Source organism: Lissotriton helveticus, chromosome 4_1 (genome assembly GCF_964261635.1).
Source record: "Lissotriton helveticus chromosome 4_1, aLisHel1.1, whole genome shotgun sequence".
Classification (NCBI taxonomy): Eukaryota; Metazoa; Chordata; class Amphibia; order Caudata; family Salamandridae; genus Lissotriton; species Lissotriton helveticus.
Genome location: NC_136063.1, coordinates 725,142,783 through 725,155,125, shown reverse-complemented (window position 1 = coordinate 725,155,125; position 12,343 = coordinate 725,142,783). Strand labels below are relative to the sequence as shown.

The 12,343-nt window shown below is 43.9% G+C and overlaps 1 protein-coding gene across 2 annotated transcripts in view; it reads left to right on the top strand.

Moving 5' to 3' along the window:
- LOC144828840 (transthyretin-like) overlaps positions 1-2,876 on the top strand; it is a 191,207-nt gene extending 188,331 nt beyond the window's left edge. For both annotated transcript variants that reach the window (XM_078687375.1, XM_078687376.1), the window contains exon 4: positions 2,604-2,876. In XM_078687375.1, coding sequence (XP_078543501.1) covers positions 2,604-2,711 — 108 coding nt within the window. In that variant the 3' untranslated portion in view covers positions 2,712-2,876. The remainder of the gene's footprint in view (positions 1-2,603) is intronic.
- The last annotated feature ends 9,467 nt before the right edge of the window (positions 2,877-12,343 follow it).

The window sequence follows — 12,343 nt, the reverse complement described above, 5'->3', positions numbered from 1 at the left end:
TGCGAAACCCTGCATCTGCTTGGAGCAGGTGTAAGGAGTGACGCTGTGTATTGGGAATAGGCCTCTTTGTGTATTGCTGGAGTTGGGGGAGGGCAGAGACCTGCGCAAAAACAACAGTTGATGGACAGAATGCAGAACAATGTCATATATTCACCCCAGTACAGAGATCTGGGCCTAAAGCCATCGTTTTTTTGCTCACCATGCCATTCCAGTTTGAACCCAGCCATATGCAAATCAGTCTTGAACCTGTGCCCCATAGGAACTGTCCAGCCCGAACTGCCAAGCCAGGTCCTCCCTTGACTGGAAACAAGCATCCTAGGACCGGTTTCGGGCTATCAGCCCTCATCAGCCAGGATAGTTTGATTCCGGTGGCATGGAGAGCACGGGACTCACGTCTGAGCATACCCTTCCTACTCGGGGTGACAATTGCAAAAACAACAGTTGATGGACAGAATGCAGAACAATGTCATACATTCACCCCAGTACAGAGATCTGGGTCTAAATCCATCGTTCCCCAATGTGCAACATGTCGTCCCTCATCTTGTGTGTTTTGCTGAGGGCAGAGACCTACCACAAGTTTTCCCTCACACTCAGAATGTTTATGTCTCTATTCAATCTTGGCACCTTTCTGAAAGTATCCCCCTCACTTGCACCTCATCTCCTGCCCTCCAGAACATCTTCAGATAGCAAAGATTTCACTTTAAAGCCTTCCTCGCTTCATCAATAAGGCCTGAGCAACATCTCTGGCTTCTGCTGTTCACCTTGGTTGTATCTTTTTGACGAGGGACTGGACAGCCCCAGTCAACTCGCACAAATGCCCAGGAACTCAAACACAGTAGGTGGCCCTATACCTTACAATCTACAGCATATGAATCTCATATTTTAAGGGAACTATATTTGTCCACAACGGTCACAAATGTGATAACTAGCATGAGTAACTACAAGTTAAGGGAGTGGAGGAAACCATGGATTTGGTCCCCATTGGTGGGCTACCCAATAGTTTACTGCACTATTGCACTAACATTTGCATTGCTAAAGTCGGAGACTATAATGTTCGTTTGTTTCACATATACATATTCTTCTCAGTTTGCCCTAGTGTCTTGTTCCACTAGTTTGTTCCCCAAGTGTTACTAAGCTAGATGTAGACTTCAGGTTCATGTGTCTTCTGATTCATTTCACCCCACGAAGTTTATCTCCATAAACGAACATTAGGCATCATGTACAAAGCCTGTTAGCGATTGCACCAAGCAATTTACCAAATAGGGTATGCAATGGCAGAAGAGCTTTTGTTTAAGAACAAAAGCTCTTGTAATAGTTGCAAAATTTGTCGCGATTCACAAAAAGGCTTTTATGATATTTTTCCAATTCACAAGTAGGAGGGACGTGAAAGGGGCGTAAATCTATATATATAAAAACAAAAGTATGTCCGTCTGCCTTTATGCATTACTACATCATTCATCCGATCGCCATGAAACTTTGGGAAGTTGTGGAGTACACTCCCGCGAAGGTTTCGGTTTTTTAAATCGAACCCCCAGGGCCCTCATAATCTTTCGAATACTGAAATAGACAGCGAATTTGAAAGCATCGTCAACAGTTATGACCCCCAAACGGAAATCGATTGGTCAATCGACATCAGAAGCACGAAAGAAAAAGGCATTATGAGCTTCAGAAACAGACGAGCAACGGGAGGCAAGATTAGAAGCTGTTCGAATACAAACTGCTCAAGCCCGTAATGCTGTTCGAATACAGACTGCTGAAGCCCGTAATTCTCAAACGAACAAGCAAAGAGAATCAAGATTGGAAGCCGACCGAGTACGCACTGCTCAAGCTCACTCGAATAAAACAGGAGAGCAACCAGAATCAAGATTGGAAGCCAATCGAGGACGCACTGCTCAAGCCACACTTAGAAATGTTTTCAAAAATAAAATGAATAAGTTTCAATAACAATGTAAATTTAATGTTATCATAACAAGTTTCCTTGAATATCCTTTCTTCTGCGATCGCAGCATCGTGCGACGGGTAAGCTAGTGTAGAAATATAACTGGAAATTGCTGCATTATAGTGATGTATTAATAAAAAAAAATGTAAATACCTTGGTAATCTGCAATTTATGCCGAATGGACTTTATTGCTTTTTTTATACTATCCACGTGCACTAAAACTTTCTGTGGTGGAATAGTAACATATGCGATTGCTTGGATTTGTGAATTACGGTCTTAGTTTTTCAGACACCATGCCCCTAATGAAGGTAATCTGCGAGATGTGGCAAGATTTCGAACAAAATCCGTGGGGAAATGTCCACATATAGACCTGGCAACTGTTGTATTCAACTAATAAAAAAATTAGGCACAAAAATGAATTTACAAAAGCCATTAAATGATTGCAAACATACAAATTCCAATTTAAGAAGTAGAGAATATGAAATCAGGAATCTATTGCCAGAAATGTCATCAATATTATTGTTACACTAAGAAAGAGATTTATATTTAAGATGATAACCCACGGATAGGACCCTGCTTGGGGTGCAGCTACAAAGCATTTCACATATATTTTCGCACCTTGAATTTGTTTGTACTTTAATGTCACTTTCTGCTTCTTTTTCAGGTGATCTTCAAGGCTAATCAAGTTGTACGCCGCAACTACGTCATTGCTGCTCTTCTCAGCCCTTATTCACAGACAATCAGCGCAGTAGTTAGCGAGCCAGTAAATTAAGTTAAGCATCAAATTGCAAATGTACCTACTTTTTAAATCTCAGTATATGACTGTTTGGTGTGTTTTAGGTCTGGTATGGCTTGTTTGTTCTGTGCAAACGCATTTCTCGTACTTCAAGTTGCGTTAAAATGTGGATCAAATATAAAAGTTGTTTTACATTTTTAATCGAGTCCCTTGTTTTATGTGGCTTGCAGCAGGATTGACAAAAGTATGTCAATTGTGGAATGCACTGTTGAGTGTGTCATGCAATGACTGACTGAATTTTCCACAAATTAGGTTTTTACCAGACGCGAATAAATGTCAGGTTCAAACTGCTTCTGAGTTCTACTGTTTCGAAGTTTTTATCCACTATATTAGTCAGTCACCACATCTAATTCCAAGTGTGTGCTGGTAACTCCCATCCACATCGACATGTTCCAAAACAGTGACCAACATGGCTGAAAACTGAACAAACATGGCTGAAAACTTTGACCACACATTTCACTTGATAAAAATAGAACTTTCATTGTCCAAATGGAGCTAAACAGTGATGGTGCGTTGGAACGCAGTTACCATTTCCATCCAATAAATCTTTCTGGTTGACTGAAAGGCAAAAGGAGTTAGCATTCAACAAAACAATTTAAATTTGTGTATCCCATTCGGCAACACAATAAGGACCAGGAATCAATGGCTAAAGTTAAGTAGACTTATTGCAAGTGAGCAAGTAATTCAAATAAATGCAAATCAAGCATCATACAGATACTGAATTCCAAAAGGAAGTGTATTGATGAAGTACTTTCAGTTTCAGTAGCATTAGAAAGGCAATAAGTGCAACCTCAAGACTATAAATAGTGATAATCTGGAATTGATGTCCCTTAAACAAACACGCAGAGACCATGTCCGATAGGGTGCTCAGCAGGAAATGCCCGGTGTTGCAGACCGTGATTTGACGGTGATACCTACGCCACCACCCATGGAGTAATGCTCCACCAGTATTTAGGTGAGGTATATTAGACCAGGGGGAACTTAATGTAACTTGGTCAGTTTGCACGAAGAGCCACGGGAGTGACTTGTTTGGCATGCACTCTCTCTACTTTTCGTAGGGATTGAGGCAACACCGGGCATTTCCTGCTGAGCACCCTATCGGACATGGTCTCTGCATGTTTGGGGTTAATGAGGAGCACTGACATATCGGCAATGAAACACTGCCAGGTTTGCCGGACCTGACCAACATGGGACAGCATTTTGCTGGCTCCTGGCCAGTTTTGCAGCTTACCGTGGCCCAGATGGGGCGAATGCCGGTTTACCACCCTAATTCACTATGACCAATCATAGGACTGTAGTCAACCACCAACATTGACTCAGGCTATGATTTTTTTAATTAAATTTCATTTTTCATTGATTGTTTCCTGCATTTCTTGTCCGCCTCTCCTTTCCTTTGTTCTAGGTCTCACTGGAGAGAAGACTACTTGTCTGGTCACTACGGCGCTCTAGTAGGAGCTTAGAACTGTGTGCACCTCCAGCATTACATGGGGGCTAGCTACCCCCTACACCTACACTTGCACCTTTTTTAGACTACACTGTCACCATTGTTCTCTGCACTGTTCCTGATGAAGTGCATTGGATCTACCTGACCACGCCAGCGCGAAACATGTCGACCTGACCACACTTTATGTTACCCAGGGTACATTATTACCCATATTGTAACACACAACCTCCGGTTTTTTAACATGACAGGGGAACCCATACTTCACTAATAAAATGACTGCCCTTTGGTATCCCCTAGCCATTTTTATCCACCCCCCACTTGCACGTCACTTAAAGTAGGACCCTCTCTGCATACCCGCACTCATCAAACGGCTGTTCTCTTAAAAGATCTCCGATAAAGCGACTCTTCAGGGGACCCATAGGGTATTGCAGCACCGTCCCAACGAGGAGCACCACCCGATGATGAAGCATGACATCCTTCGGTGTGTTTGAGGGCAACAAGAGACAAAAAAATTTTGCCCCCGCCCCCTCTTGCTTCGCTTGAGAGGGTCCAAGACCATACCTAGCTTTCTCTTCCTTCTCTAGGATCTCTAACCTCACTCTTTCCCTTATCTGATTGTGGGCGTGATTTCACAGCACACACTCGGATGGAACTGTGACCCTCCTTACTTGGTTATAATGTCCATTCAAGTGACATGTACCTTCAACAGGGGACCTCTAGCTCTTTTGGACCTCCTGAGTGAAAGCCCTTCACATTCAAATAGAATAGTGTGTGGCACATGTCCCTCAGACAATCTCGGTCTTTCTCTCTCATTCTCCTGCCTTCTTGGCCAACATTCTCCAGCCTTCGCTCATGTTACTACAGCACTAGGCCCTTCATCAGGGTCGGAATTGGGCTCAGTCAACACCACAGGACAGGACATCTGCCTCAGCTTCAACTGTTGACTCATCAAGACCCCACTCGGACCAAACATGTGCTATTTCAGACTCTCCGTAGTCCCTTACAGCTTATTTAACCAACTTCCAATTTCTCTTGGTTACAACAGTCACTTTTAGGAGAGGTGCTGTTACATCATCAAGGGGTCTTTCAAATCTGTGAGTATGGGCAGTGTACACCCATTTGAGGAGACCTCTGTACTTGACAGCAGTGGTTGTCTCTAGAATAACTTGGTAAGTGCCACGCCAATGAGATTCTAAGCACGTTTTCCTAGCATGCTTCTTCACATGAACCCTGTCGCCGGGCCTGATGTCATGGCAGTGCTCCTAATGTGGTGGTACTGTGGAGGTTCCAACCTGATGAGACACAGAATGCACCACATGAGCCAGTCCTTTGCAGTAATCAAGAATCATGTAATCTGTAATGTTCATAAGCGCATTTGCAGGTAAGCTGGCAATCTCATTGTTCATCCCAGAATTATTTTGTGAGAGGACAATGCTGTCCTACAATCAGGAACACTGCGAAGACTCATCAACACAAGGGGCAAAGCATCAGGCCCTGTTAAAAATGTTGATGTACACACTTAAGCTAGTCTGGATTTCAGCATGCCATTCACCTGTCCACTATTCCTGAAGCCTCATGTCGGTAACTCCAATGTAGTTTCTGCACTAATTGTAATGCCACACATGACATTTTCAGGACCTCAGTATTAAAATGAGTCCCTCAGTCGGACTTCAGATACTTCGGGAAACTGAACCTAGAGAATAAATCCCTCAACAACAATTTAGCTACTGTGAGACTGTTACTTCTTCTGGTCGGGTTAGTTTCAACCCAATGCAATGAAGAAGCATCTCCGGGCTGCATCACAGAGTTTGAAAAGTGCGTTAGAAACCCTGTGCCTCACAACCCCTTGAGTAGAAAATGTAGTATAGAAATAAAAGAGAATCCTGGCCGAACAGTCTGGCATCAAATTAGACAATATGGACCTCCTAATCTTGCAGCTGGGAGTTGGACAGAGAAGACGACAACCACCAGCAGACCAAATAACACAACCGCCCCCACCTCCACCACCACAAAGGCAGCCCAGGAGAAGGGAGCGCATCTATCGCCAGAGGACCATCCTCATTGGGCTCAGGGATGAAGATGTCATAAGATATTATTGCCTCAGGAGGGCATCCATTGTGACCTTGCTGCATCAGATGTCACCACGGCTACAGCTACCAACTGACAGGGTCTGTAACATCCCACCACAGTCCAAGCTCCTGGCCGTCTTACACATGTTGGGCTCCGCATCATTCCAGACCACAGCAGCACCAGTGGCAGGTGTCTCCTGGGCATCGTTTTCAGCCGTCCTCCATCCGTCCTGGATGCCATTATTCACCTCACACCACAGTACCTACAGTTCCCCAAAACACAACATCAGCAGATGGAGATGGAGATAAAACAAGGCTTCTATGGCATCACAGGCTTTCCACATGTTCTTGGGGAAATGGACTGAACCCATGTACAACTGCTCCCTCCTGCAGCACCTGCCCATCTATACCATAACAGGAAACCTACCCACTCAATCAGTGTCCAGGACATTGTGGATCAACGGGAACTCTTCTTCACCAATGAACTGGGCAAATATCCTGATAGTGGGCATTATGCATATATTTTCCACAACAGCATCATCAACGACCACTTCCAAAACGGACAATATGGCAATGGTCTACTTGTAGGTAAGCAACGTTTAAATAATTCACATTCCAATACTCTGTAACAATAGCCGGGCATCTGACACATCTCTGGGCCTCATATAATACTAACACAATAAGTTTTATGCAAAGGATAACACACATATCCACTATAAGCACACAACTTACAGTAGAAAGGTACATACACATTGGCAGCGTAACAGTGCCCTGGGTGTGCCATGGGCCTATTTGCCCTCTATGCACGCACCCAGGGGACTTTGTAATTACAGAGGTGTCCACAGATGCATGATGCAGATGCTGATAGGGCTGGTGCCCATAAAACAATAGTGCTGTCCGAAGGGGGCGTCTCCACTCTTACATGGTGGTGTGCTCCATACAAATGAGGAAATACCATTGGCTCTACACTTGCACTATATCACAGGCCCAGATGCCAAGAAGCTCTCATTATGCACACCATCAGTGCACCACCTTGGAGGTGGTGCACTGTCAGTGTGCCCACTAAGAGCAGCCCTTAGGTGGGCTGAATGGGTGTTCCATGGCTACCACAGACATTACCTTGCATGCAGGTGCAGCCAATCACTGCACCCGCCTTCAAGGGAACATGAAATCCCCTCTCACATTGCATGTGGCCTTCAGTATGCACAGTGAAATATGGAGCAGCTGATTGAAAGCTGCTATGCATTTCACTTGAAGGTGCTGCCCTCGTGGCAGCATGTGTACGTGGTAGTCATGGGTTCAGCACCGTCTATGTAATAGGTCCCACTTTCCATGTTTGTGTCCTTTGCACCGACTCCAAGTTGTGCCATGCGCAAAAAGGGAAAGTGTGCACCATACATAAAAGAGACCCCGGTATCCATAACAGAGTTCAAGCCAATACACATTTCAGTCAGAAACTCAAGGCCAGCAATTTACCATCCCCTGTCACACATTTGACATGACACACAGCAAGTTAAGAGACACGTGCAACAAACAATGTGCAACTGTACGTGCAACCCTCCATCTAATCATAACATCAGTAATATTGCACAAAATAGCAGCATACATGACACACACCACATGTCATGTATTGTCAAGCATGAACAACAGTTAAAACAGTTCTCTTACGTTTCACTTACAGATGATCAAGCATATGGTGTACTGCCCAGAAGTTCTGCTACCCTTGTACTAAATAACAAAAGCAAAACCTGCTGCTCCGAAAATAACCTATGATTTTCCTTATTAAGCATCAAGATCAGAAAGATATCTCCACATTAGCTGATAGAAAAACATTAATAAAATTAGAGACCCTGTCTAAGTTGGTGTTGTATTAAATTCAGACGCATAAATTAATATCAGTATTTAGGCAATTTAGTCAGAATTTGCCATATTGTAGCAGTAGCTTGGAACTACACTTCATAATACAGATATAGAGGAATAATTCATAATCAGTACAAGCTTGAATTAATGTCAGTCACTGCTGATAATCTACCTGATTTTGAAATATTTCTTGATTTGAATTATGTATTGTTGTATACAAACATAGGATATAAATACATGTCAATCCTTTTTATGTCTCGCGCCTGCGTTGCAGTGCGCAGCATTGCACGCGCAGCGAGAGTCCTCTTGTAGGGTGTTTCAAAACGGACCTAGGAATCGCACAGGCTCATGCGTGTGCTTTTCCTTTTGGCCCATGCTATTGGTCTTTGCGTGCATCTTTTTATCAAAGACAGCGCGCAATTGGCCAAAGGTGGGTGCAGTGCTCAGCTCATGGGCTATTGGTGTCTATTACGCGCACCGCTGCCAAGTGGGTTCAATTATCGTGCCCAGACACGGGCGCGATAATTGAAACCACATGTCTCGCTGTGGCGCGTGAGCACGCACCACTTGCGGGATTGTTCTTTTTTGGATCCAGTTCACAAACAAGCAACTCAATGACAGAAGGAAACAGAGGTTGTGAACCGTTCCTTCAAGTCACACGGAACAGCTGTCAAGTGGCCCAATGTCAATCCCCATACTTTAAAATAACCCTGTATTTTTTTAAGTCAACACCACCTTGTATTCATTTGTATAAAATGGATATAATTGGATTACAATCTTGGAATCCCGAATGCTGCCGTCTTAAAAGCCAGGACTCGTTGGAGGCGTCTCACCTGCACAGGGACACTCAACTTAGGGGCTTAGCCAGTGACCCGGGCCCTTGTTCAACCTCTGGAACCCGGTGCCACTGCAGCTCCTGCACCAATGGAAGCTATGCAGATTCCAGTGCGCCTTTTGCTTTGCATGCCTGCTGCCGTGGGTCGAGGGTGCCCGCTTTGCCAGTGAAATCCATTTTGTGCGCTATTTGACTATGCAGACAGTGGGTGCTCACCCGTCGCTTCCTTGTGCAAATGACTGAGCGAAGCCCGGTGTTCTTGCGCCCGTTAATCTGTGGCCGAGTTTGTCCACACACACGAGTGCGCCTGCGCTTGTTTGGTAAACAGGCTTTGAGCGCTCTTACAAATTCAGCAGGGTCGCCTGAATTATTTTTAATACTGGCAAACAGACTTTGCATCGGAGTGACGTATTTGCCAGGTCTCCCCGTTATGCTGTGTGCCAGAAATGCACTGTTTATTGACGTTTGTTGAGGTGCCCTAGTCCTTGACACCATGCTGCTCACAGGTGGCATGGTTTGGCAAAATACCTTGAGTTGGTCCTCTCTCAGCGTAGATGCTATGTAGCTGGCCTTTTAGTCACAGCACTTTGTATGGCTGGATATTTAAGTCCCTAATTAAAATAGTAAATGCAAAACTGTGAGTCCCAGAAAGCAATTTAATGGATTAGGTAAAGGTATCTATCGCTTGAAGTAAGGCCACTTGGGTATGCCCATGGCCACTCAAGTTATGCGGCAGGGGAGCACTAAATTATGCAGTAGGGGTGACTGAATTATGTGGCAAGAAAAAGCAAATTATGTAGCATAACGCAGCACATTATTTGATACAATTACTTCATTATTTAGTAATTTTTACATTTGGTAATACTTTCTGGGACAAAATATTTCACTTCATTTGTACTAGTTTAACAACTAAGTACAGAAAAAAGCAGCTGAAAGATAACCAGTTAAACATTGTTTAGGGCCTTCCACTGCACGCTGTCTCAAGTTGCCACATTTTTAGTACATTTTGATCCGTTTGAGCTAAAAGCTATTTTTTGGGTAAAAATGCAGCAAATCCATCATTATGTGAGAAAAAGATCAGAATTGCATAATTCCAGTGGCTCTGGCTGTGCTTTAGATTCCTGCCTCTAATGACATAACTCCTCAATGATAACCTCACAAATGTCTCAAATTTATGGATGAAGTAGTACAATGCAGCCTTGGGTGGTGCTAGTAAGGCAGGTGTAGCAAGCAGCCCTGCAAAGTTTTTCAAAGTTGACGCGTGACTCTGTGCTGGTCCAGGTATTTTCTTAGTATTCTAGGACTTGTAGTCTTGTTTAGCCTTTGAAAAACAATGACTACAAATCCCAGAATGCAAAGGAAACCCTTGTGTTGCTGTAGCTGGTCACATATTGACCTGTGATACGTAGCAGCTTTGACCAATTGGAACACAGGGTTGCAGCTACCATGCAGTGGCACCAGAGTGCAGAGCCCATTTGAACCCTGATATTTGTTGTAATTGCAACCCCAAAGGCAGTCAACAGTGCATTTTTCCTTGCTTTGACCAGGGTCTATGGCATCCTTGCTGTGCTACTTGTGGAACACTATTCAACGCAAGGACTGCACGGTGTAGGAAGCGGACATTCTATTCTCTGTATTCGTGAGTTTTAGTTGAGCATTGCATTCTGTGCTATCAGTCTTTCTGTATCCAAAAGTTACCCCTTTATTTTCCCTTCTCTGAAAAAGTCAGCAGGCGGAATATGTAATGTAAAAAAAAGAAATATATATATATATATATAAAAAAATAGGGTTATCGGAAAAGTCACAGAGTGGGCAGAGAGTGGTCTCCGTGGCAGCTAAGATGCAAAGCAGAGGAGTGGACTGTCTGGCGCTTTGGGTGATCACTGGAGGAGTACCAGCAGGTAGTGGTGGAGAGGGGCTGGCGCTCACTGCCCAGAAGGGGATCTTGGTATTGCCCTACAACAGGTGCAAAGGTTTTAACACAATTCGTGATATGCCACTGCAGTTTCTACATTCAGTAACACTCCATTGATGAGTAGCCAAACTGGGAAATCCCCTGAACCATCACCAGTTACTTAAATATTTCAAATTGATGTGACTAAAGCGCGTGGAGAGTTTAGGAAATGGTGGGCGGATAGTGAGAACTAATTATTGCACATCTTAGTAAGAAGCAGAGAGCTGGGTGAGAAGCAATATAATTAAAAAACGTTCCCATCAGACAAATGATGGCAATGACACTCATTTGTACATTATAAATGTAAAAGGCAATAACTGCAGAGCAGGTATTAAAAGCAGAAATTTCAGGAGACTGAAAAACCTAATAACTGCTATTAATGATCATAGAGCTTCCTGAGTAGAAAACGAGATTACACCATTGTAATTATTCAAATATAGATTTTACATGAAAGTCAGCACAGCCCCAACATATAGCATGCACTACCCAAAGCCGGTCTGAATTACAGCAACACAGGAGTGCTTCCAGAGGCCGGCCTGTCACCAGACGTACACAGTGACTACATCCATAACAACTATATAGGACAGAGATTTTCTCTATGATGCATCATTCAACAGTAATTTAGCTTCTAGGCACTTATCCGCTCAATTGTGGGGTTCCCTACTGAGCAGACCCATAGGATTTTGCAGCTTTGAGTGGCAAATTTCGCGGCAAAAAAAAAGCAACATTTGCGGCCCAAAACCTCAAAATTCGCATTATTTTTGCGGTGGACAAAAGAATGTGCCCGCCACAAAAACACCTAAGGATTGTGCTCTGTCACTGCTGGAGACCTAGGGGCATATTATCAAGAACAGGCGATAAAATGAAGAACAGGCGATAAAATGATTGCTGCTGTATCGGCAGGTAACTGCCGCTAAAGTGGCGATAATGGGCTTGATAATATGCCCTGGCTCAGTGGCAGCACAAAGCCAGTAAAGAGAGGGTGAACTGCAGTTTTTTGTTTAAACATATTTTGAGGGCATTTTGTAAAAATGGCAGCATTTTTACAAAAGTGCTGATTTCGCGATTTTTTTGCAAAACGCGAAATACTGGGGGGTCTGACTGAGGGTCTCCTTAGAGGGCAGTTGTTCAACTACCCTTTGGTCAGATGGGGTTTTGGGGGGGGTGGGGTGGTTGCAGCGTGAGTGTTATGCCCCCAATGGGGCTCTCTTGCATGGTGGGTCCAGGTAATCTGGTGGAAGTCTCCTATGATCTTCCATCCTCTCCTCCTATGAGTTTGGATGTGTCTACTATAATTTCTCTGATTAGGGTATTGTAGTTGTGGTTCAGTTATGCAGTGCTTTGTGAATTCAGATTCAGCTAGAGGAGAATGATACATCAATTTCTGTGGCCTTGCTCACCTCTCCACCAGTGACTGGTTGAAAGCTTTTGAAAAGAACAGTTGGC